The sequence below is a fragment of the Panthera pardus genome, unplaced genomic scaffold (assembly GCF_024362965.1).
Source record: "Panthera pardus isolate Hobbes unplaced genomic scaffold, ASM2436296v1 HiC_scaffold_21, whole genome shotgun sequence".
NCBI classification, from domain to species: Eukaryota; Metazoa; Chordata; class Mammalia; order Carnivora; family Felidae; genus Panthera; species Panthera pardus.
In genome coordinates this window covers 50,270,462-50,296,942 of record NW_026526777.1, presented here as the reverse complement: position 1 = coordinate 50,296,942, position 26,481 = coordinate 50,270,462, and the positions used below count along the sequence as shown (strand labels likewise).

Here is a 26,481-nt window from a genome sequence, read left to right as displayed (position 1 = left end):
CCCCCACATTGTGGGGAAACAGACTATGATTGGGGAAGGGCTCCACTACTTGCCCCCCAAAAGTGAGGCCAAGGAAGCCATGCCTAAGTCCAGGCTTCTGTGAGTACTGAGCTGCCTGCCTGAGATGGCAGGAGGGAGGAGAGCCAGAATGTGGCTGACCCACTGGCTTTAGTACTGGAGTCATGACAGCCCCATGGGATGGGAGAGGGGAAGGAAAAGATGATGCTAAATTCATAATTCGTTTGTGACCACGTGCTTCCATGTACACCTTTGATGCATGACAATCAATCAAAAGATGTGGCTGGTTTGCCTAATGGTGGCCTCTCAAGCATCACTGTTAGTAGTATGCTTGTTCAAAGTGACATGGTCCCTATGGTCCCAAGGTGACCCTCAAGGCTGGCAACCCATCCCTTCAGCAGTTGGGTGATCTTTTCATTAATCCTGGGGGGAAAGAGGGGACACCTGGGTGACTCACTTGGTTAAGTGTCCGATTTCGGCTCAGGTCATGATCTCACAGTTCGTGAGTTCGAGCCCCACCTTGGGCTCTGTGTCTCCCTCTCTCTCTCTGCCCTTCCCCTGCTCATGCCCTCTCTCTCTCTCTCTCTCTCTTTCTCTTTCTCTCTCAAAAATAAATAAACATTAAAAAAAATTTTTTTAAATGGGGGCAAATGGATAGAAAAGATGCTGGTGACCATGTTGAGCTTTACCTATTTCAAATAAAAATGCTACGTAAGATTAAATTTTGATCCCCCAAGCCAACCTTTCTAGTTACAAAATATTTCTCCCTGAAATTCAATACTACTTGGATGGTTCCTGCACAGGTGGGTAGTATATAAATGGCAGTATTTAAGGACCTTGAGTAATGATCTATAATACTTAGGGGTTAGTACTAAGAGAGTGCTAGGACTTCTAGATTCTTTTTTATTTTCACAGAAGAGAGAAAAAGCAAATCCCTCCTAGGTTTCAGGAAGACCTCAGGGGTATCTTTCCCTTATATCAATCTGGAATCAAAAACCCACAGAGAAATACAGAAGATAAGCCACTTCAGATATATCGAGTCATGAATCCTATCTTTTTCTAAACCTTGTAGCTATAGGATCTTGGATTTAATTTTCATTCCTATGGTAACAAGTCTACTGGAGGACAATTCGGATATTGTCTTCATTCTAGTCTAATGTCAAACAAATAAAGCCACACAATGTAATAGATGTCTGCCCCTGTGTGCATGTGTATGTGTAAGTGCACATACTCCTAACAAAATACAGTCTCACCCCAGTGCCAGGAACTTAAGTGATATCAAGGAAGCTGGGACAAAAGGACTCCTTTAAGATGGTTGATAAGAAAATTAATCATTGATATTTCCAAATCCCTGAGGCACATCTAACTGTACTTTCAGAAACAGAAGAAAGTGAATGTTGTCAACAAGCAACCAAGGCTGAAATTTTGTGTGTATAGTGGGAAGTACTCATCTCAAGGTTGTTACCAGTATTTATTTTTTTTTTTTGAGAGCAAATCTTTTTAGATCCTTCTTGTGCTTCTGTTTTCAGCCCTCCTAGGACTTTCTTTCCATCAAAAAGTTGGTTGACATCAAGCAAAAGTCAAAAGACCCAAACTGGAACTCAATTCAATTTAATAGAGCAAATACCAAGTTATTGAATGTCTATTTACAAGGTACTGTGCAAGTCTTTTGAATATACCAAAATGAATTATGTGTAATCCCTACATTCAAAGGCTGTATTACCTTGTAGAAGAGATAAGACAGATATATGGAATTTCAGTGCCTTTTTTTTTAAACCAAATCATCAGATAAGGACCAGACAGTATCAGGATGATTAGACCATTCTAATCATTGAGGAAAGCTTCATTGAGGAGAGGGAGCTGTTGGGCTAGGCCTTGAGGGATGAAAGCATCCTTAATAACAAGAGCTACCATTCATGGTAGGAGTTGGCAACTCTTTCTCTGTAAAGAGCCAGAGAGTATATATTTTAGGCCTTGTGGCTCACCAGTCTCTGAAGCAACTATTCAATTATGCCTTTGTAGTGCACAAGCAGCCACAGACTATATGTAAGCGAATGGCATTGCCCTGTTCCAATAAAGTGTTATTTATGGATACTGAAATTTAAATTTTATATAATTTACACATCGCAACATGTTATTTCCTCTTTTATCTTTATTTTTCAAATATTTAAGGAGGCAGAAATCATCCCTAGCTTGTGGACCATACAAACACAGATTTGCCTGTGGGTCATATAGTTTGCGGACTCCTCATCTCCTGAGTTCTCACTATACACGCGATGCTTTACAACACATGCTCTCATAGAACCCTAACCTGTTCTGTGAGGTAGATGCTATATCATTTCCATTTTCTAGATATCCAAAGTAAAGCTTAGAGGACTTAGGTCATATAGATTTCAAAAACCCTGCTCTGAACCACTAGGCCACCCTACCTCCTGGTAATGGTAAGCAGCTCAGGGGAATGGTGGAATTAATAGGTTTTCTTTAGCCAGAGGCATTCAAAGACCTAAAAAAACTCTTTACAAGGAGTATGAGGTTTGCCATCATGGCTTGCTCACAGTGAACTCATCTTAGATCTCTGTTACCATCATGTTCTCTCTTTTCACAGGTCATGCAGGGGGTGGATATAGTGTTTGATAGCTTCTACTTTCCAGAATGTAATATTCTCCCATATCTGAAGGAAAAAGGACAGCCTTCAAGCATTCGTTCCAACCTCTAGAGCCCGCTGCCCCCATGACCGCCCAGAGCCCACGCGTGGACCTTGCTAGCCCGTGCAGGAAGCGGGCATGCTCACATTCATCATTCTCTTCACATTGCTAACTTCTCTGCTCACCACTCTGAGCGGCAGTTCTCTCTTGCGCGACCTCCTGTCTCTTGTTTAAAAGCAATTTAATGTGCTAGAGAAGACGGAAGGAAAACAGGAGTTTCCATGTCCTTCCATCACCTCTTAGGATATCAGGTGGTGGTCTCCATCCTTCCTTGATCACCTTCCTTCTCTGAAAGAGCCGAATGCCCTTCACACCGTCTGTAGGTCACAGCGGATCACTGGCTTCCAGATATGATCCCGACAGCTTCATCAGTCAGTAAATATGCAACTGTTAAAGATCTGTGATGTGCCCAGCATCATGGTATGTACTGCGGAGAGTGCTCAAGTATAAGATACTGACCTCCAGGAATGTGCAACCTATTTGAGATAGCAAGACTAACAAACATGTGGTAACAGTAGTAATAACAACAGCTGATCTTTAGACATCTTGCCACTCTACCGAACACTTTGTATATACTCTGCCCACGAAACAGCAAATCCGGACTTAGTAAGGAGGGTATTATCCAAAAGGATTATTGCGTGGTACACGGGTGGAGTGGGGATACCATTGCAATAGGAAGAAGGGATTATTACAATAGGGAGAACGCTCTGGTAAGGTCTGCAAGCATCTCAAGAGTTAGGCAAAAAGAGGTTTTTTTTTTTCTTTTACAGAAGGCAATTAACAAAGCTAGAAAGAAACAGGTGTGGTGAAGAGGTGTGAGGCCAGCCTATTCTCCGAAGAGGCAGTATGTTCCGTCAGGTTGACTGTGGGCCAAAGGCCAGGGGTATAATAAAGTTTGATAAGCAAGCATTTTGTTTTGATAGATCCGTGGGGACAAGCAGTTTGGGTAATCCTTTATAAAGAAAAGAACGGGGATTTGAGGGTCTGTATCTGGCCTTCTCATAAATAAAGGGGACAACCATGACTCTTATCACAGTCTCATAGGGAAGCGTAGTTCTTTGTGGTAAGCCATTTTCCAGAACACAAATGACTGGATTTCTTACCGTCCAGGCCAGATTCAACACTGTCAGTTCTTCATACGGACCGTAGTGATTGATGCTGAAACTGTCCCTACCTTCTGGATGACAGGACTGAGCAACAGAGAGGTAAGTCACTTTACTCAAGGTCACAGAGGTCTAAATGGAAGTGCAACGTGCACCTGGGCCTGATCCTAGGGTGCACAATCAATCCCGCATAGTATGGTTAAGATTGTCAGCGTTACTGGAGTCTGGAGGGACAGAGAAGTCTCAGAAGGCTTCCTGGAAGGCCACATTCTAAGAATGGACAGGGGCTGATGAGGTTGTCAGGGACAATGTGGATGATCAGGTCAAAAAACAGAGGCGAAGGTGGCCAAGGAGGTCTTTAAAGAGTGTTAAGTCTATGCCACAGACGTTTTACATAGATAAGGTGACACAAGATGGGGTAGGGCCGCACTGAATGGGCCCCTGAAAAACCACACTGGGACTTTTAGGCTTGGGGCAACAGCTAGGGACAAGCCTCTGCCAGAGCTTGACGGTAAGTGGCATGGGGCACAGAAGTGGGTGAGGAAGATGGAGTGGGTAGTGAAACGTAGACCGACTTTGAATGACTGAATGTTTGAACAAATGGGAGACTGGAAGCCAAAGCGATCAGCCACGAGGCTGTAGTAACAAGGCGGGCCTGTCAGTCTGGGGCGACTCTCACGTGTAAGAACAAGGGGCAAACCGAGGTGGGGGGAACTACAGAAGAAATACGAGGATTTGGCGCCCTATCTGGATAGAGGAGGTTAAAGCTTTCACCTTATCAGAAGGTCTGTAACAAAAGCTTTTTTTCTAAGTAGACTTCATAGAACTTTTGTTTTTCAGATCTGCTAATAACATTATTACAAGTAACAAATAGAGTGACAAATAAAAAGATGTTCGAGCTTTAATGGGAATGAACAACCGAAGTGAAAGTTAAGCAGGGTTTTGGGCTTTTTTTTATATCTTCAGAAAGCCTTTAGAATCCTAATATGTTTTACAAATCTCCAAAAAAGAAATACCGCATCCAACGTTGTTAGAAAATAATGCGAACGTGGAATTCATTTCTTGCAGAATCTCTTGTTGGACGGGTGTGCTACTGGAAAACAGCTTAACAGTGAACATTCTTGAGGACCTACTATGGGCTAGATGCTCTAACAGCCTCAAGACTCTTAGTCCTCACAATGTTCTGCCATATTCTCCTTATCCCATTTTGCAGATGAGGACACCGAGGTCAGAGGCTGTGAGTCACCTGTTCTAAAACTGCTCAGCCAAATCCTTTTCCTCTCCACTCTGCACCATGTTTCCTTCCACATCATAGATACACGAGATCTTCGAAGTCAGACTTCCCTGGCTTTCTCCAGAACACCCCCAATGACTGCATTTTGCTGGGTGGTTGTCAACGACTTCTGAAGGCCTTTCCTGGGATGCAGGATTTCCCACATCATGGGCCTGCGGATATCACCTTCCGATCTATTGGCTTTCACCTGCCGTTACCCAGGGCTTCTGGCAGTATCATTCCGATTTTAGATGACTCTTCTTTTGTTCCCCCCAACCTGACATCTATAAACGTGACAACACGGGCAGGAAAGGGCACGATGAGCAATCTGCAGCTCCTTCATGCAGGCTGGTGTGACGTGGGGAGGAGAGGGAGGGCACAGATAAGGCCTGACGTATCACATGTCCTTGGAATTAACATGCACCACACCAGTTCTCACAGCCGCTACCATCACAAACTGTTTAGTGTTAAATTTAGAATAAAAACCAATTAAAAGATAACAAGGAGACATATGCTCAGAATGGCAAGAATCAGAGTATTTACAGAAATATGACCTCTAGCTACTGCAGGGAGGCAGCAGTAGGTTTCACGAGCCTGAATCTCCCCGCCTTGCCCTGTCCGTTCTCTGTCTTCACCAACACCCGAGGTTCATCTCCACCCAGATTGCTTTCGCAGGAAAAACTACGGTCATGTTTAATATGGTGGATGGACTCGCTTGTACCTGAACACCTGAGACCACACACGTCACCGCTAACCTCGTTCCCCCTGCGCTAGGCCAAACGACTGATCTGGGTTCAAGGTACCTCTCCTTGGCGTCCTGCCATAGCACAGGCTGCTTGTGAGATAAGAATACAGGTGAAAATGCAGGTTCCCCATTCCTCCCGTATATCTCCATAAGGTGTGACTGCAGTTCAGGAGCCCCCCACAAGTGAGATCTTGCTAGGATGAACATTCCAGAAAGGTGAGTTTGCGCTCTCTGGATCCCCAGCCTTGTCAGCATCAAGAAGCAAATTGTACTATCACAAAAAGCAAAAATTCTGCTACTCAAAAATCCGTATCAGCCTGGTATAATGTCTGAGCCGAAGAGCTTTATTTATTTATTATTTTTTTAGTTTAATTTTTTAAGTTTATTTATTTTGAGAGAGAGAGAGAGTGAGCAGGGCAGGGGCAGAGAAAGAGGGAGTGGGAGAGAACTGCCAAGCAGGCTCTGCACTGTCGGTGTGCAGCCTGAGGTGGGGCTTGAACCCACAAACTGTGAGATTATGACCTGAGCTGAAACCAAGAGTCGAATGCTTAACTGACTGAGCCACCCAGGCGCCCTGAGCCAAAGAGCTTTAAATTCTTGCTGTTGCACGATGAGGGAAATCACTGCAGGGCCCCAGGGCTTTCTACTTCCATCCATTTACCCCCTCCTTACCCTCTTCATCCCTAGAGTCACTTCTGGGGGACATTTCCCAAATTACTGTCACATCCACCATATGCTTGTTCTTCCCCTTAGTCCAGACCCTCCACACTTCGGACTGGTCTACTCCAAAATTTTCCTGATGGCCATCCTATCTATAGGCTTTATATCTCTCACTTATCCTCCAAGATGTTAACGGGTGTGTGCTTCTAAAGCATCCTGGGAACATACCTTTTCTCTGCTGAAATCCTTCAATAACTCTCAAATGCCTTTAAGGTAAAACTAAGGCAACTGGGATGGCCAGCAGGCCCTTTACACCAGTCCCTTGGCCTCTCTCTAGCCTCATTTCCCCTGAATTCCATCCCCCCGACCCCCGCCCCGGCCCCGGGTCTCCTGTGCCTTGCTTTGTTCCTACTGAGAATGTCCTTGACCCAGAGCCTGCCTGCTAACATCCACTCACCCTCAGTTCTTCATCCAGGCAACATCTCCTTCAGCAGGGTTTTCTCAGTCCTGCCCCAGTCTGGAGCGGGAGGCCCTCTTCGGTGCTTTCTGTTCTCAGGTCTCTTACAGCTCTTATCACAGTATTACAACTTCAGGTTTGCTGGACACCTTCCCACGTATTTTATGAATGACTTGAGGGCAGGGCCTGGCTCTTATTCACCAGCATACTTTCAACCCTTGGCTTAGGGCCTGGCACTCAGTACACTTTTAGCAGCAGGTGCTGAGTGTTTGCTAACTTGTAGACTGGAACCCTCTCTCCAGGGGTGGGACGGCCAGCTAAGAGCTGGGCTGAGCAAGGATTTTATCTTGTTTGCTAGTATGCGAATAACACCCAGCCATAAGGAAACTGTTAGGAGTAGATCATGTCATGGCAGATCTGACATCCTTACGGGATGGGGCGCTCATCTTGGGTCAGCATTATGGCGGATCGAAAATTCAAAGAGAAACACCGGGACAGTGGAACCGGCGTCCAGAGCCCTCCTGGGCTTCAGCACATGGAGAAGCAGATGCCATAGCTCTGTTGAGACTGGGACAATGAGTGACCAAGCCTGGGTTCTGCCACTCTCTGTGTGACCACAGCCTAGTGTCTTCACATCATGGGCCTCAGGTCCTCCCCTCTGGAATTAGGGGTGCTAGACGGCCAGTGGGGGGCGGCAGAGTCCTACTGCAAGGGTACATGTCAGCAGGCAGATGTCCCTGGGGGAGGAAGGCTTCCAGTGTTCAGCACCCAGGGCGGGGCGATCTGGGACAACACATTCACCTTGCAGATACCCCAAGGGATGCAACTCTGGTCTGCAAGGGGCCTTTCGTGGTTTCACAATTCAGAGGGACTGAAAACAACTCACAAGAGACCCTTCACCAAAAAGGGTCATAATATATAACCTACCCCTTCCCTTCATAAAATGATGAGAAATATGGTATATGTGAAGTACTAACAATTGTAAGTTACCATTATAATGATTTCTCAGGGCCTTGGTGGTTTTAATATTTTACGATTTTCTAGATGAACCAGGCAATGTTCCCAGGGAGACACAGAATCTGAAGCGGACTCCAGGCTCTGAGTGTCAGCACAGAGCCCGATGCAGGGCTTGAACCCATGAACCGCGAGATCATGGTCTGAGCTGAAGTTGGATGCTCAAACGACTGAGCCATCCAGGCACCCCCCCCCCCCCAGTTTGCTTTTATCTCTAGATTATTAATGCCCTTTGGCTGCCTGAAGAATGCAGGATACGTGATGTACCCAGCTTCCAACATATTAATGACCCTTGACGAGACAGACTGTGCAAAGTTTGAAGGGATAACATCTTTTCTTTATATTCAGCCCTGTAAAAGAAGGCAGGGACCAGTAAAGCTTGGAGGCTGGCGTCTCCGGATATCCTCGTCCACATTACTGTGATCAATACTGAAGATGAACCCACGGTGAGCAGAAGCTAAGGCAACATCTACGGGGAGTCACAAAGAAGCGGGCCGAGTCCCTGCTCTCTAAGGGAGGAGTCAAAGCAGACCAAATAAAAATGCATAAAGCCATAAATGCCCCCAACACATCAATATATATAGAACCAATTACCACAGTAATCGACTGGATTTGTAACAAATTGACGGGAGGGGCCCTGGCAGTCAGCACGGGCAGCCAAGGCACGCACAAAGAGAGACTTTATAAGCTGCCCCTGTGGAATCAACCTGACTAAAGAAAAACCCCAAGGAAACAGAAAAGTGTCAAGGGAGTCCAGGCTGTTGGTCTACCCGATTAGGTTGTTTTTCCCTGTCACGGGCACTCACATTTCACCTACAAAGCACGTATTTTACCTGGCAGATTTACTAAGAAACTGAGCGAAAGAAATGCTTCTTTCTACTTGCCTTTTTCTTTCTTACTTTGTTACCATTTTTTTTTTTAATCATCAAAGCCAAAAATGTTTTTGAACCTGCTTGGTTTTGCAATTGCCTTAAACTGAGGGCTCTTTGCTGACATCACGTTCCAACTAAGTGGACTGGCCACTGTCCCTTGCCGGACGTCATCAAGTCTATGGGCCTCGTGTGGTTATGATTTAGCCGCGCTGTCTAATTACACTGGTTTTTAGGGGAAGACCGGTGTGACGCAGGCACGAACCCTGTGTAGGCAGGCGCCACCCCTTCTCCGCCTCAGCGAACAGACAGCCTTCCCAAAGCTGCAAGGTCTGGGCATCCCACATGTCCCAGGCACAGCCCAGTCCAGCCCAGCAGCATCTCTCCCCAGAAACGCTTGATGTTGTGAAGGGTCTTGCACGTAAAGCTCTGCACACGGGTCCCTTTGCTTCCCTCCTTCCGTGTGTCCCAGATTCCTCCTGTGGGCAGCCACCATGAGCCCAGACTCTTTGGAAGTTGACAGAATGTGCATAAGCCTGCCCCCGAGAAACCTTCCAAGGAACAGGATAAACTCCCAAGGTGGAAAGTGTGTTTTGGACCTTGCGATGGCTTCCTTTGCCTCGTCTGTGGGTCCCCCTGAGGGCTCAAGCATGCTGTCCCACAGATACTGACTAGCCAGTTGCAGGAAGAGAAAGAGGTAAGGTAAGGCTGGCAGAGAAAATAGGCCTTCCTTCAGCATCTAGAATTCCACAGTGGGTCAGGAGCCCTCTCTTATTAACCACTGATGCCTACCACTGTGCCTGATCTACAGTAAACACTCAATGCACATTTCTGCATGAATGGGTAAACATCCGTACCTTGCAAAGGAACTCAGCCTTCCCTCAACGTGCGGCTAACCGGGGTCTACACGTCACGGACTCTGCTGACGGCAACATATCGGCAGGAAAGTCAAAGTGCATGTGGGAATTTTTAAAAGAGGGACGTTGATCTGATCAGAGAACTATCTTCCTCTCATCAGTAATGGAGATAGAGATGATATATTCTGGAGCCTTTGACTGATGCAGCATTAATCATCTAGGTTTTGTAGTGTAGCTAGCTGGCAGCCGGGGCCAGGTTTCAACGTGATGTCGACTACTCCCACTTTTTTTGCAATTACTTACTTACCTGATCCCTTTCTTGATGATTTCTTTGACATCAGTTTTTCTTATGTACTTTTTAATTTTCTCTTTAATTTATACCTTCTACTAATTGACCCAACTTCCCAAGAGTTCCGTGAGATTCAGAAAGAATCCTCTAACAACAGAGGAATGGCGATTAGGAACGAACCAGAAATGGCTAGTGGCCACACAGAGAAGCTCCGATGGACACGGCTTGTTGATTTGTTGGTTTAGGTCGAAATGGTTTTACGTCTTGTGTTTCATTTTAAATACAAGCTGTGTGCTGCACCTAATACCTATCCCGCCCTTTTCCCAAGAAAACTTTCCTACTTGCTTTATAAAAGAAATGTCAGGAAACGTGGTAAAAGAAAGGCTGCTATTGGCTCCTAGAACATTAACTGGTAGACAGAAATTGGGGATAATAAATCACAAACTGAAGGTCCACACACGGATTGACTCCACTTTCTAGTATTTAATCCTAGTCCTACCTTGTGCTGATCACCTGATTTTAATGTCCAGCCTATTCTTCTAATGCCAAACCCCAGGACATGACATTATCCCCACCCCACCCCACACTCAAAACAATCAAACCTGGAGATAGGGGGAAGGGACAATGAAAGGGTGGACTAGTGCCGGGGGCTTCGGGGCAAGGTGTTCAAGGAGATGTTATCTTAGCCATTCTGCTGTCATTTCCCTTGGAAAGGGAAGAGGAAGAGAAAAAGTATGGCATTCACTCCTATATTCATTCCACCAATACTGACCGACTGGATGCTAGGTGCTGTGCGTGGCGTTACACATTGCTGGAGATGGGGTAGTCATGCGGGGTGAACCCAGAGATCCGTAGATGTTCCTCTAAAGCGTCCGTTAATGGAAACCAGGCCAAGATAGGGGTCTAACAAAACACCGAACTGCTAACAAGTTCTCTCTCAGCCCCAACATCACTTACGTTGGAACTCTGGCTGTAAATAAGGCCAGGGACCCATCTCTGGGGCACGAGAGGAATCAGTGTCTGCATCTGTATGCAGGCAGTGGAACTAGACGGCAGAGGCTTTGAATCACAGGTAAAAGGAAAGGCTGGTACAGCTGGACACATTCATGAATTTTTCTCCCTTTGTGGAATGCACCTGGCAGCTCCTTTGCACTTAAAAGGCAGAAACACCCAGGCTGCTTATCAAAAAGGGCTCCCCAGGGATCCTTTTCCACAGAGAGCACATTCTCACAGCCCCCACCCCTTACTCCCACCAAAAAAAGAGTTGTGCTTATTTCCTGATCTTTTCCCAGCAGGGGAGTGCTACAACTGGAACTGAAAATAGTTGCCAAAGGATGTGATGCTGATCCTGATGTTTGGAAGGAAGGTTTGGGCCCCCTGTTCCATGAGCCTGATGAGTAGGTGACTTGTAAAATATACATCAGCGTTTCTGTGAAGCACAGAATTTACCCAGGGCAAGTTTTACTGATATCCCTTTGAAATTCTTATCAGTTACTATTTTGTTCAAAAAGAAAAAAAAAAGCTGAGCTGCAAATTTATTAAAATAATTCTAATAATAGTAATAATAAAAAGCCTTATACTGAATTGAACACTTACAGAATACTAGACATTGTGCTGCATATATAACTATTATGTTCAATCTTTACACAATCCTCACTTGTAACGTAAGTATTAATAGCCCTATTTTATAGACATGGAAACTGAGGCTCACAGCCATTAAAGAAACTTCTCAAGAGTCACAGCTAATAAAAATTAAAAAAAAAAATTTTAATGTTTATTCATTTTTGAGAGAGAGAGAGCAAGAGAGAGCAGGGGAGGGGCAGACAGAGAGGGAGACACAGAATGTAAAGCAGGCTCCATTCTCCAGGCCCTGAACTGTCAGCACAGAGCCCGACACAGGGCTCGAATCCATGAGCTTTGAGACCATGACCTGAGCCAAAGTCAGATGCTTACCTGACTGAGCCACCCAGGCGCCCCAGCTAATAAAAATTTTGATTGAAATCAGTCTGACTTTAGAACTTACTACAAAAGCAACTACACTAAAACTCCTTTTATTGTAACAGCAGTTGCATTAACCTATTTAGCCATGAGCCAGGCATTATTAAATGTTCCATTCTGTTATCAGAAGTAGAAAACACTGGCTGAGTATACAGAGTCACAGAACCTTAGAAGTAGGAGAAATTCTAAGAAGTATCACCTGATTCAAGGTAGTTATTATACAGGTGAGATTATTTTGAGGAGGGTTAAGTAATTTACCCAAGGCCAAGGCTGGCTAATGGTTCAGCTGAGACCAAGAATGTAGGTCTTCACTCCCTACCCAGTGCTTTTTCCCTCAACACACTGCCTTAGAGTCGGATGGGCGATAGAGACCTATTACTACTTAAGAAACAGGCACTCATCCCCAAAAACATGAAAACCCCAAGTGAGGTCAAGCATAGATTTTCACATTTGATGTGGAATATCCCTTTGCATCATCATCTATCTTGTACATTTATTTCTGACATTTTTTTCAGAGATTAAACTATTAGTTGTGGAATGGAGCACATAACTTAAGATCGAAATCAAAATACTGGTAGATATATGTATTGTGCTTTATGCTTATTTCTCTTGGTCTATACTACCACAGCCAGCCCACATGAGCACTGATCTACATGCTGGATAACACGGGATGGGCTAATATAACACTGTATGTTAACTATACTGGAATTAAAATTTCAAAATAAGGAGGATGGGCTAAACATACCGGTCCCATCTCAGCTTGCTGAATCTAGGAAACAGAACAAGTTGGGCTCGAAGTGGAGCTTCTTCTCTTCATATTCCATCAGAGAATCCAGGCTCCTCTGTTTTCCACAGTCATATTGATCATCAGTCTGATATTTACCAAGTAACTTCATATGCCCTCCTAGAAGCATTATGCTAGAAGCTATGAGAATTTAAAAACAAATTATGAAGCCTTTGCATTTGCTATTTCTTCTGCCTGGATGGTTCTGTCCCAGGTCTTTGCATGGCCAGCTCCTTCTTGTCTTTTCCAGGTCTCAGCTCAACTTCACGCCCTTATCATCATCACTGAGGCCTTTCTGTGGCCGCCATCTTCATCAGCCCCCAGTCCTCCAGCCAATCTCTATCACATCACCTGGTTTCAGTTTCCTTATAATATCTCTCTCTCACTATCTAGAATTATTGCTCTCATTTATTTGTCACCTGCCACTCTCTGTCTCTCTTCAGTAGGATATAAGCTCCACAAAAGCAGGAAAGTTTTCTGTGTCATTCATCATTATATGCCCAGTGCCTAGACCAATGTTTAGATAAATCAGGTGTTGACTAAGTGAATGAATAAGCCCTCTTCCAAGAAGCAATCAATCAAGTTGTGAGGGCAAAGCTTACATGCTTGGAGTAGAAAATAATCCAGAATACTATATAATTAACTACTAAATTGTAGGTATGCACAATATGTCACTATTGTCAGGCCCATAATTATATGAAAGGAATTTGATATCACTACCAGAATTGTCCCATTAACGAAAATGTTAAATGTTAAACTATGAAATGTTAAACTATGAAATTCTGTAACCATTTGTGGATTCTAGAAGAAAAAAACCGGGGCCTCATAAATACTAAATTTAAAAATACCTAGAAAACGCTTGAGATATTAAGATGAGAACAGTGTTGCCTATAGTACAAAATTTAGAAAAATCAGCTTATCACCTTTAGTCCTGATTACTGGCATGTTTCCAATTCCTTTTAGCACCTGAGGGCTTAGGACTGTTCAGTTCGGCACACAAGCCTATCGATCAATGGCTTAATCAGAGAAAAGTCCTGGACCAAAGTGAAAACCATTCAGTCGAGTCCTCTTATCTGTGACACTCCTCTGTGGGGATGACACCAGGATAGGCCCCTGGAGGCCACTGTGCCATGGCTCCATCATTAAAGCCCCTGCACCGGACAGGCCGAACAAGGACAGTGGGGGAGCCCATTCCTTGTTGGGTCTTTGAGACAAGTCTATCACCTTGCTCTTCAAAACGGGTCCTTGGCCAGGCAGCATTGGCATCAAGTGAGAGTTGTCAGGACATGCAGAATATCAGGCTCCACCCCGACCTACCGGATCAGAATTCCCATTTTAACAAGATCCCAGGTGATACATATTGCGCAATAAATTTTGAGAAACGCCGCCATATAGGAAAACAAAAAACTGCTGCGGCCACTGTGCCATTGCTCATGGCCCCCCGAACCCACAACAATCAAAAACTCCAGAAAACTCAAGGTGAAAGGCAGCGGATCCACTATGCAGTCTAACGAGGGTTGACATCTGGCCTTGTCGAGCTCATCTTAGACCAGTGACCTGGCTTCAATGACGTCCTGGCCCCACCTCCATCTTGTCCACTACACTTCCCACCTTAATCTCTTCTTGTACCATTGGCAGGCAACATGGCATGCAGCTGCCCACAGTCTGTGTCAGGAGGTGAAGGTGTCCTGACTCTGCCACTTACTAGCTATGTGACTGCATGCAAGTTATTTATTTAAGCTTTCGGAGACTTGGTTTCCTTATCTATAAAATGGGGAGGGTAAGACCTAGGGATTAAATGAGAAAAGTTATATAACATGTTATTTGGTAATATTATTCACAGTGGTGTCTTTCTGCAGCCTAAAGATCCAGTTTACTCTGGACTCTGCATCAGAGCCTAGGGGACTTGAAGATTCAAATTAAACCTCACCCATATGTTTAGGAAAGCTTAGCTCCTTTTCAAAGCCTCTGTTTATGACACCACCAGGCTCAGCTTCAGCAGCACCTTCACCAGGCCGTCTGCCTGGGAAAGCCATAGAACAGCTGTCTCCTCTAAACCTAAATCCCCTCTCTGCTCACTACAGGGCTTTGCGTGGAGCAGGCCCTCAGCAAATGTTTGAGGAACGAATTAATTAATCATTTAAAGAAAATAGCTATATGCCATAATTGCCTTGCCACTTGAGCGCTAACTTCATCGTTGTAAACGTGCAGAAAAAGAGCCTTTGGAACTGGCTTGCAACCTAGGGTTGTAAAGCATAAAGCATTATAGAAACGTGTTTTATTGCTCTTTGTTGGATTTCTATGTCGCGTCCTGAACTTAATCAGGTTTTCATGCCATTTACCACGATTATGTACGTTAGCCTGCAAAGTGCACCAGCGTCACGTGTCCCACCCTGGGTCTCTGCTGACCAGCACTCACAGACCAGGATCAGAAGGCTGGCGGCCGATCCAGCTATTGTTTCTGCTTCAGCCATGGCAGACATCTGTTCATTATTCTGGGGAAAGGGACCAGCTGAGTCTGTCTCGGGCTCTATCCACCCAAAAACAAATCGATGGGAAGTGGAAAACGTGGCATCCTGTGTGGTAAAAACACAATGCCATGTAGGTGGTTTACTTTTCTTCCTTTGACTCTAATCTGACTTAAGACTTGGAGCTAGAGAGTCACCTTACTCTCCACCACACCCCCACCCCCAATACAACCCTCAGCTCCGTATCATGGAAGAAGAAGAAGCTATTCTTCTTAGCTTTCCCCACGGAGAGGAGGCAACTGGCTAGAAACAAATAAACAACAAAAATTCAGTGGATTATGGACTAGAAAGTGCAGCAGACAGGAAGAGTTTCCTAACTCCCACCTGTCAACCCAGATAACCCCACTGATGTGCATGCACCAAAGGCAATGGCAAGAAAAGATAATGACAAAGGTCAGATCTTAAGTAACAATGGAAGTGGTATTGGAAAAGGAAAGGAAGAAAGCCCTGAGGAAATCCGCTCCTGAATGGAGTATTAAAAAGAAAAAAAAGAAAAGAGAAAGAAAGAAAGAAAGAAAGAAAGAAAGAAAGAAAGAAAGAAAATGTACTGGGTGTGTCAGTTTGAGGATGAAAATTAAGCCCTTGGAAGTTCTTATTTGAAGAAGATTCTATGTTTTCTTTTTCCTCTCTTTTCTTTCTTTCCTTTTTTTTTTCCTTTGGTCATTTCTCCGGAATCTACATATCTGTAACTCTTTACTGGTTTCTTTTGAAGTATGAACAAAGTAAAGGATTCATTCCTTCAAAAACAGTGAATGCTAATTATATGCCAGGCACTGCGTCAGGGATGCAGAGTCAAATACCAAAAGGAAATGATGACATTGTTTTGCACTTCCTCCCAGATTTCTATCCCAAGTTCAGCTCTCTGTAGATACAATTGTACGTTTTGTTTTGTTTTGTTTTTTAAGTTACCTTTGTAAGTCTCCGCTCCACGGTAACACAAACTTTTCAGAATGTATTTTTTCCCATGTGTTAAAAGAGTTTTATTGTAAAAGTGGCACATGCTTGTGGCACCTGGGTGGCTCAGTCAGTTAAGCGTCTGACTTCGGCTCATGGGTTCAAGCACTGTATCGAGCTCTGTGCTGACAGCTCAGAGTCTGGAGCCTGCTTCGGATTCTGGGTCTCCCTCTCTCTCTCTGCCCCTTCCCTGTCCATGCTCTGTCTCTCTCAAAAATAAATAAACATTAAAAAAAAGTGGCACGTGCTTATTGTGGGAAAAGCAATACAGAATTTTTTAGTACAAAAAATAAAAGTCTCTACCCCATAGCCCTAATCTTGGAGCAAACAGATAATGTGTGTATACACACACACACACACACACACACACACACACACAAAGCTATTTTGAGATTATAATATACATATGTTTCTCTCTATGTAGGTATATATATACATAGACATACTGTATACACATATACATATTTAGTGACAGATTAGAAGATTATACATATATATTTATATAGTGCGTATTGGCATATATTTATATGTATAATTTTTAAAACGGATGAGACCCTAATATATCTACTCTTCTGCAATTTGCTTTGTTCACTTGCAAATGGCTACGGTTGGAACCTCTCTGGATGGATAGACAGTAAACTAGCAACAGTTGCCTGGCTGCCTCTGGGGTGTGGAACTGGAACACTGGGAACTAAGAGTGGGAGGGAGATTTATTTTTCACTTTATTCTGTTTTATACGTTCTGGATTTTTTAAATAAATAATCTTTTTAAACCAAAAAAAAAAAAAGAGAAAGAGAGAGAGAGAAACAGGGTAAGTGCTGTGCCATCCATTATCGCGGGAGACAGTCCTACAGGGAAATGGCCACACAGAGAAATGAGAAGAGTGCTGCCGGGGGATAGGATAGGATACAAGAGGCTTTAAGAGGCAGCAAAGAACTCCACCCAGAGGATCTGGGAAGAGGTGGTGGGAGGGGTGGCACGTGAGCTTCCGTCAGCTGGGAGAGCAGGAAGGAGGGGACTGTGGAATGGAGGTGGAACAGAGGACAAGGTGAGACAGGCAGCACACGCCCACAGGCTCAGACGTGTGGAAAAGGCTCCAAGCCCTCTTCCAAACCCTGACCCTGGACCCAGAGTTGGGGCCTGAGCCTGGGACTGGGTATCGTTTAATTGCAAATGGCAATTTATAGAGCTGGAGAGGGCAATTAAAAAACAAAAGCAAGAAACAGAATTCAGAGCCGGAAAGACTCATTTGCTGATCCTAAGGGGCTAAGGAGAGAGGGAGATCCTTCCAGAAATTAGACAACTGAACGGACACCTGGGAAAGGAGAAAAACAGGGAGCCCCAAGAGGAGACAAGACAGGGACCCAAGAAAAAATTTCTGAGTGAGACAGAAACATATCTAGGGCCTTGGACTGGGGCAGGGAGGGAGCCTCTAAAGCCTTTCACTGTCTGGAAGCAAATGCAAGGGTTTGGGATTGAGAGCGAGCAGCCTTGTTATCATCAGAGTGGAGGATACTTGGGGCATGGAATGGTCAGTGATGCAGCAGCTGCAGAGGGCAGAGATGTAGCAGGTTGGAAAGGGCTCCCAAAGATGCCCAGGGCCTGATCCCCGGAACTTGTGACTGTCACCTGTGAATGGCAAGAGGGACTTTGCTGATATGCTTAAATTAAGACTCTTGAGATAGGGAGATTATCCTGGATTATCTGCATGGGCCCAATGTAATCCAAAGGGTCCTTACAAGAAAGAAGAAGCAGGGGGCGCCTGGGTGGCTCAGTCGGTTGAGCGCCAATGATCTCACGGTTTGTGGGTTCGAGCCCCGCGTTGGGCTCTGTGCTGACAGCTCAGAGCCTGGAGCCTGCTTCATATTCTATGTCTCCCTCTCTCTCTGCCCCTCTCCTGCTTGTGCTCTGTCTCTCTCTTTCTCAAAAATAAAAAATAAACATAAAAAATTAAAAAAAAAAAAAAAAAGAAAGAAGAAGCAGGTAGGAGTCCTGGCAGACAGCCAGGTGACTCAGAGATTGGAGTGACACATCTTAAAGATGGAGACGGCCAGAAACCAGGGAATACAGTGGTCTTGAGGAGCTGGAAGGGGCAAGGAAGGAATTCTCCCCTGGAGCCTCCGGAAGGAGCCACCTTACTGATACCTTTAGTTTGGCCTATTGACACTGTGTTTGAACCTCTGGCCCCCAGAATAGTCAGGGAATAAATTTATGTTGTTTTAAGCCACTTAGTTTGTGATTTGTTATCGCAGCCCAAGGGAACTAATACCAGGAGTGAGGTCATGCTCATGTTGAGAAGGCAGCAAGGGGTGAGTGAACAGCTTCAAGCTGAAGAGTCTCATGATTAAGTGGCATTTTAAGAAGATAACAGTATGATGTTGAGTGGACTAGAGTGGAAGGAAACTGAAGAAAAGGAGACACGTGAGGACGCAATTTCAGTTTTTCTTATGAGAGCTGATACCATAAGCTCATACGGCTTCGAGACATGGACAGGAGAACCTACACCTGTTGAAGAAGTATTTGGGTGGTAAGAAGAACAGAACTTTGTAAATGAGTGAGTGTGGAGGACGGAGGAGAGCATCTAGACGTACTCCCCACTTTGAATTTTGACCCATCGTTGCAGTGCACAAATCTACTAGTGGGTACAGAGAAAAGAGATGGTGACCGCTGAGGTCCCTAGAGCATATCCAGGTAGAAATGCTCAACACTCAAGGGCAAGGTTTCAAAATCTCAGAGATGTAGGCTAAGGTAGACACAGAAGAGAATCACCCAGCAACGGGGAAGAAGAGATGAACATTAAAGATGAAATTCTGGAAAACAAGCAAGGTGTAAATAATTTCTTCAGAGGAGGAAGGGGAAAAAGGCTGAGAAACAAAGGCCAAAGATTTATGAAGAGAATCTAGAGGGAATAGAATCAGGGACTTGAACGGAAGAGAGAATTTTCAAGATGACAGACCTGGTCAAGAGGGACAAATTCTTCAGTTGACATAGATACAATGGTCACCGAATGGAAAAGTAAACCTCTGACTGAGAAGCCCTTGATTTCCTTCTCCACTATTTCTGTAGGGTGACAGGGATTGAAAGCAAATAATAATAATCTGAAGAGTCAAAAAAGAATCTGAGGAAGAAGAGAAGAGATATACAAACTACTCACTCAACATCTGGTAGTCCTTATTTGCTCTGTAAAAAAAAAAAATTAGGATACGCTAATCCTGAACAATAAGTGGGAGTTTATTTTTCACAGGTTTCAGTCAGACTTATTGAAAGACAGATACTCCTCAATATTGGTGTGGCCACACCATGTAGCGGTAGTGTGACAAATAGGTGTGTGATGAATGAAAGGCTGGCTTCTGAGGATCTGGCCAAAAATATCCATCTGTGAGTTTCCGTCAGCCAGGCAGAACTAGAGCACTTTGCATGTCTATAATAAAACCCACTTGGAAAGCTGCCGCATGAGAAGGGCTTTTCCTACCATTCTCACAGCCGCAGCCACCGCCATCACCACCCGCTGTCACCATAACTGCCTCCATCACCACTAACAACAACCACAGTAAACAACTGTTGGAGACTTACCATGTGCCCGGCTCTGTGTCAGACCCTGGGGATTTAAAGTTGAATAAGGCATGACACCTACCTTTGAGAAACTGTGCAGTGATTTGTACAGAGAAGAGGGCAGTCTTTATTCTAATGTCTGACCTGAGAAAGCTGTTCACATAAAGAGGAACGTGTAAGGATCCATACACTCTCGGAGCTGGGAGGAACCACAGAGGGCATTACAGGGGAGGTCCGGGCCGTTAACTGACGAAGCAAAAGTCACCTGACGAATTCTAGAGACCCAACCCTTAAGTCCTATGCATTTTCCATTTCGTTTCACTCCTAATAAATCTCCTTTCCTATTCAATCTGTGAGCAATTTTAGGCATCTGATCACAGGCGCAAAAGTGAGCAATAGAGAATCCCTTTCCACTAGAAGGTTTTGAAAGTTAGAGTGGACAAGAACATATAATCAAGGGACTCGAGTCCAAGAAGATGGCACTTTTATGTCATGGTAGGTCCAGCCCTCTCAGAACACTCGTCACCCCTAGCGTATAAATCCCATCCTGGAGCAACCCTCTCAGAGTGCAGAAAAGTGGAAGAAAATCTTCCTTCGTTTTACGTATTTATAAGTCTTCATCAGGAGCATCCTTCTTTTGGAAGAAAAGGAAATTAGTCCCTACAGAGGAGAAAAATATTTAAGAGTAGTAAGCAGACCAAACAATAAAAGAGATAAACTCTATGATGCAGAGGTAAGACTTGGGAGGGGGGTGGTACCCATGGATAACTGAGAGATATCAAAGTAGACATACAAAAATGTTTGAATATCTTCTGAGATCAATAACAGGCAAGGTATTGTATACATAATACTTATGAGAACTAGAGTCACCAGTTGGACTGTGACAAAATGAACTTGAGAATGGCTTGAGATCAAGATGGGAAGGTGTAGTGCCAAGGTCATGGATACACCTCCCTCCTGGGCTCAGGGTTTAACTTCAAGGACATTGCAGTGCTCGGTATAGAAGCAAAGAACAGAACCAGGAATACAGGGGAAGGTCAGGATCATTTCCCTGTAGTCATAGAACCTGGCCATCCCTGAACCACTGGCAAACAGAAGCAGGGAAGGAATTAGCCTTTTGGTTCAATCATTAGGCTCTGGCATAGAAATGTAAGAAAGCTTTGCCAGCTGGAACTGGTCTTATCTACATTTGCTTACATGACACTCCTTTCTTGGCAAATTGGAATAGAACAGTATTAGGAGACTGAAGTTTGAAAGGATACTAGAAGCCTGTGATTATGTCCTTGGGTTTAGAGGAATCAGGGCTTGGAGGGAAATGGCTGCAACAACTGGGAGCCCAGACACAAGCCTCTTACTGCTTCTGGAAGAAAAGGATAAGCCGGAAGAGAGGCCCTCATGCCTCTGCTACCCATCAAGTGAGACAAAATAGAAGTTTCTATGGAGCTCAGAGAGTGAAGAGCATCTCAGCCATGGGGGCACATTTTCCCAGTCCAGCACTGCTGACATAGGGGTCCCCTCATTTCAGAGAGACTCTTGATCATTAAATCTTAGGATGACTTACTTCTTGAGTTTCCATTGCACTAATTTCATGGCTTGCCCTTTAGCAACTCACACATCTATAACTCGGCCTCATCAGAATGCCATGAGACTAAGCTCGGAAGAAATTCCACGAATGGCGATTCTACATCAGTCTTGGTTGATCAGAATACATTATTTGCCAGCCAGTACTCCTCCCATACCAGAAGGTGAATTCAAAAGGTTTGAATAACTCCAATTTCTTATACTTACTTGGACAGAATACTAACCGGCTATCCAAGAGTAGACAAGGATTTATTTGTAAGGCTGTTATTCAGAGATTTATAAACACTTGAGCCAATGGAGATTTCCTCTTAGCACAAATCAGTGGGGAAAAAATGGGCCTAAAGATAGGGCAGGATGGGGTGAGAAGCAGAAAGTGGTGGAGACTGCGACACTCTCTTGCTCCTCCCACATTCCATGAGAACAGTCGAATACTTTGCCCTTGCCATGAATGCACAGGGCCTGGTAAATACCCTTAGTGGACTCTTTTCATGGTAACTCACAAAGTGACCATACAGTTTTGACCCCATCCTGTATCTAAAGTTTCCCCAAACATCCCAACCCTGGCAATTTTAAGGATGGGCGCAAAGCATCAAGACAGTATCTGAATTAGTCCTTTGCCAACAGACTCCTTTATTTTGGTCCCATGATTTGCACCTAGACAGCCGTACCTGCAAGGGTGTAGAATATGCTGGTGAGCACATCACTCACCTTTGCTGATGTCTTCATATTCCAGCCAGAGTCGCCGCTGCACCTGCTTGTTTGGGTACCATATGGAACAGGACTCCTCAAAGCCGTAGATAGCTTCCTGGATGTAGTGGTTGCCAAACTGGTCCAACAGGGCCACAAAATCCCCACGAGACGTAGCTCCATCCAGGGAGTGGAGCGCATTGCTGAGGGCTACAGAGAAACATCACCCAAAAGTAAGAGTGAGGTCTCACAGGGTGGGGAGCATCTGGATTCCCAGGCCATTCAGCCTCAAAAGCAGAAGTACCTCTGTGGCCCAAAGTGATGCTGGAGAGCTGGCTGAAGTATCAGGTGAACTTCTCCAGTTAGCTACATCAGACACTTTAGTCCCTAAATGAGTATCTTTTCAAGGCAGTTGGTTATGCTGTTAGCTTCATGCAGGCATTACATTGCCAAATCTAACGCCCTGCTTCAGTCAATCTTGGGTTTTCTTTTTCAAATCACAAGTCATGACATCAAATTAATTTAGTGAGCTCAAATAATAGCATTTAAAAAAAAAGAATAGCATAGTCTAAAATAGAAACACAAACACCAGCGAAGAACATTTCACATCGTAAGATGATGTACTGTTTCATGAAACTTCTTTTGTGCGTATGTGGGGGTGTGCATATGTACAAGGTCGCAGTGTAAAAAAATGTATTCTAACTGTGGGTAATGACCAAAAGAGTTTTTGGAGACAGAATATTGCCTTCAGACACAGACATTGGTAATGGGAAGATAATGGAAGAAGAGGAGTAAGGAAAGTCCCTAATACACTATTCATATTTATTTCAGAAAATCCAAAGTGTACAAACAGGGAAATACCAAATGGAGGAAAGGATCTGTCCCCCCCCCCCCCACCCTCCTCCCCAGCACATCTCCACAGATTCATTTTCCCTGTTTAGGAGAATTGCACCTGTCAGAAAGAGAGCCCACAACAAATTTTCCAAACCCAATGCCTTCTGAACTTGGACAGCTTTAGTCTGACTTCCTCTGTACACACCTGTGTCCTAACAGGACAAGGCCGAGCCCGGCCCAGGCTCAAGACCCTTAGTGCAGAAGTCCACATCACCTGTGATGCCACCTGTGGCTTTGAAAGGCATGTGGCAACAGAGATGTCCCCCTGTTAACCCTTGATGTGCATAGCACCTGTGCTGGGTGCAAACTCAGCACGTGAACAGCCCAAATTCTCTACTGCTACATTTCCCGAGAAGGAAAAGTAGCTTAGTTCTTTCAAGGATTTTCTGTACCAGTAGAGTTTACTTCAGGAAGATTCCCCAACCCAATCCCTTCCTGCCAAGAACTCTTTCACGTTAAAATAAAGTTCTGGGCCCCCTTGCGTCCTATGGACATGTTCTGCATCCTTAATGCAGTTTCTTTCCCTAGACGTAAAGCTTTACTTCCGTGAGGATATGGCTCATTTCCTCTTTATGCTTCTCTACCTGTCTCCTACCTTTTACGTCTCTCCTGTTGGCGCTAAGACTCTGCCTTTCTGTTGTTGACCCAAAGGTCTCTCCTTGTCTTGTCCTCCTGTGCCAACAATGTCATCTGGCTCTAGTTACCTTTCCACCCAACACAGAGAAACAAGACCCTATGGCATAAAGTTCACATCTGGCACGTTCTTTAGGTAGCTTCGGAGAAAGAATGCGAGTAACGTTCTCCTGGTCCCAGGGGATGACGTGGAATGGAGGTGCGCACCTGTATTAAGGCCTTGTCTGTAGCAGTTTTCCCATCTGCAAATCACACATTCAAATAGCTTAAGTGCTAGGAAAAACTTGATTCAAGGCATTGACCACTAAAGTGTAAAGACACTTGTACGAGCACCTCACTGTTGTGTTTTGGCTCAATTTGTCCTGAGTTTTGGAATTCACTACTCCTTAACTTATTAGCTAGCTCTCTCTGTTATCTATCATCTGTCTGTCTTTTGCTCACCTGCTAGTATTTCGTGACCATAAAAGCTGTTTTCTATCCCCTCTCCCACATCCTCCTCTTTCTTGCTCCTTTGCCCTTATTTCTTTCATTGTCTGAAAACTCTAAGTCATGCTCTTTGCATGTGGACGGTTTTATTCTGTCAATTTCTACAAAGTCTGCTTTTGCACATCCTCTCTCTACACTGTGTGACCCCAGGAAGAATGATAAAGTAGGTGTTTATCTTCAGCGGTTCCCGCCTTGCCCTTCCCATCTCTTCTTCGGTCCATGATAAAATGTGCAATAATTTAATCTATACTTAGACAAGGATCTGATTCCAGGGGCTTGTCCTTAAGGGTGAATCTGAGTGAATAGGTTATGTATCTCGCTGAAGTGGCTACATTTTAGACTGCTTCTTCAACAATGGGATAAAAGGCTTGTGCCCTTGGAAAGAATTCTAAGCCCCAGGAGCCAGTGGGACGGACGGCTTGCTGCGGTGCTCACCCTGAGAGACGGCCACTTGGTTGAGTTTGATGTGGTACATCACAGACCGGACCTTCCAGTGCTGCAGCACAGGGTATCCAGACACCTCACTGAAGTTCACCATCCCTAGGGGTAGAGGAGACGCGGGCTCAGTGTGTGCAATTGATTCACAGGTCCCAAGTCTACTAGGTTAGCAGGTGTCATTGTGAGAGAATGAGAAAGCATTCTTTGATGGAGAGAATTTCTGGAATCACAGTGACAACAGCTATCATTTTCTGAACCCTTACTCTGTGGCAGACATTTTGCTAAGCACTCTGCATGTATAAAGTCACTTGATTGTCACCAGACAGGTGTTATTATCTGCGTTTTATAAATGCAGAAACTGAAGCTCAGAGAGGGTGTCTGCATAAGGGCCCTAAGCCACCAGCTAGAGCCAGGGTGGAGATCCAGATGTCTCTGAGGCAGGGTGGTGCTCTTAACCGTTCTTTTTTTTTTTTTTTAATGTTTATTTTTGAGAGAGAATGAGAAACGCAGAGTATGAGTGGGGGAGGGTCAGAGAGAGAAGGGGAGACACAGGATCCGAAGCAGGCTCCAGGGTCCAAGGTGTCAGCACAGAGCCCGACGCAGGGCTCGAACTCATGAACTGTGAGATCATGACCTGAGCCGACGTCCGATGCCCAACCGACTGAGCCACCCAGGTGCCCCTGTTCTTAACCATTCTACTACAATATTCCCTGAGTAAATTTATATGAAATGCTAGGCTTACTGTAACACACCAGATTTTCACTCTCTTTAATAGCTGCAGTAATTGACTCAGCTCACGTACCTGATAACATTGATTTTTCTGTCCCATTTAACTGATTTGTGTTCAGTATTTAAGTTTTAATTACTCTGAAGCTGATAATGCTTATTTCTTCTTCACCAGGAGGGACAGGGTCAGCGTGACTAAGTCATTAAGGGGCAGGGTGGCCCTGTATTGAGTGCCATCTATGTGCCAGACAGTATGACAGACACTTTATTTGTGGTCTCCCTTTTTACCAATGGGAGAACTGAGGCTCTGAGAAGCCAAGGCACTTGTCCAAAGTCATTCTCAATAAGCACATCCTTGTAGGTGCTTAGAGAAGATAAAACAGGCTATTCTTGCTTGAGCACCTTGGAGAAGGAGGGGCACCCTATTTGAATTCCAGTCATTATGATAAATATAAAACTCTACAGAAACAAAATAATTATGCTGTAAGAAATTAAAAAAAAAACACCTTGCTAAGTTTAGAAAACCAATTTTAGCTTCATTTCTATGCCTAATATTTGCTGTGTGTGTAAGTTATAGGAATAAATATATATGTATATGCGTATGTGATATGTGCATATACATATATGTACATATACATTTATGTACATATATGTACATATTTACATATATGTACATATATGTATATGCATATACATATGTACATAATGTACATATACATTTATGTACATATATGTATATGCGTATACGCATATTACATGATGTACACATACATATGTGTACATATACATATGGTATATGCGTACCACATATGCGTATACATATATGTACATAAATATAATGGCAATATGTATAGAAAATTTAGATAGTGTGTTTTAATATAATGTGTATAAATGTAATGGCGATAACACATACGCAGTGATTCCGTGAGGCGAAATCAACTAATTTAATACATAAACTGGATGAAGAGGGGGTGGGATTAATTAGCTGCTTGTCAACTCTGGTCAAATTAGCTGAGTGACTACCAAATTTCCATTTCTGTGTGACTCATACAAGAATAATTATTGGTGAGACAAAAAGAAAAAAAGGTCAGAAGGGGCACTTAATGAATCAATCGCTTAAATTTCATGTCAGGCCATCAAAGATAAGTTACTTGAAACTAAAAGAAGGTCTTCCGTACTTTTTTTTTCTTTCAAATGTTCTTCTTTCAGGGCATTAAGCTTGGTGACAAC

The 26,481-nt window shown here is 44.2% G+C and overlaps 1 protein-coding gene and 1 long non-coding RNA gene across 6 annotated transcripts in view; both read right to left on the bottom strand.

Moving 5' to 3' along the window:
* Positions 1-26,481, bottom strand: part of ASTN1 (astrotactin 1) — a 299,391-nt gene that overhangs the window by 43,565 nt on the left and 229,345 nt on the right. For 4 of the 5 annotated variants that reach the window (XM_053909243.1, XM_053909244.1, XM_053909245.1 and 1 more), the window contains 2 exons: positions 24,523-24,627; positions 22,096-22,284 (listed from right to left, as the gene is read on the bottom strand). The exons of the other annotated variant lie outside the window; for it this stretch is intronic. In XM_053909243.1, the coding sequence (XP_053765218.1) occupies positions 22,096-22,284; positions 24,523-24,627 (294 nt within the window). The remainder of the gene's footprint in view (positions 1-22,095; positions 22,285-24,522; positions 24,628-26,481) is intronic. 5 annotated transcript variants of the gene reach the window in all.
* LOC128778852 (uncharacterized) lies at positions 20,269-22,068 on the bottom strand. Its single transcript, XR_008424659.1, has 2 exons — positions 21,612-22,068; positions 20,269-20,466 (listed from the first exon to the last, which is right to left on the bottom strand). It is a non-coding gene; the product is annotated as an uncharacterized LOC128778852 (long non-coding RNA).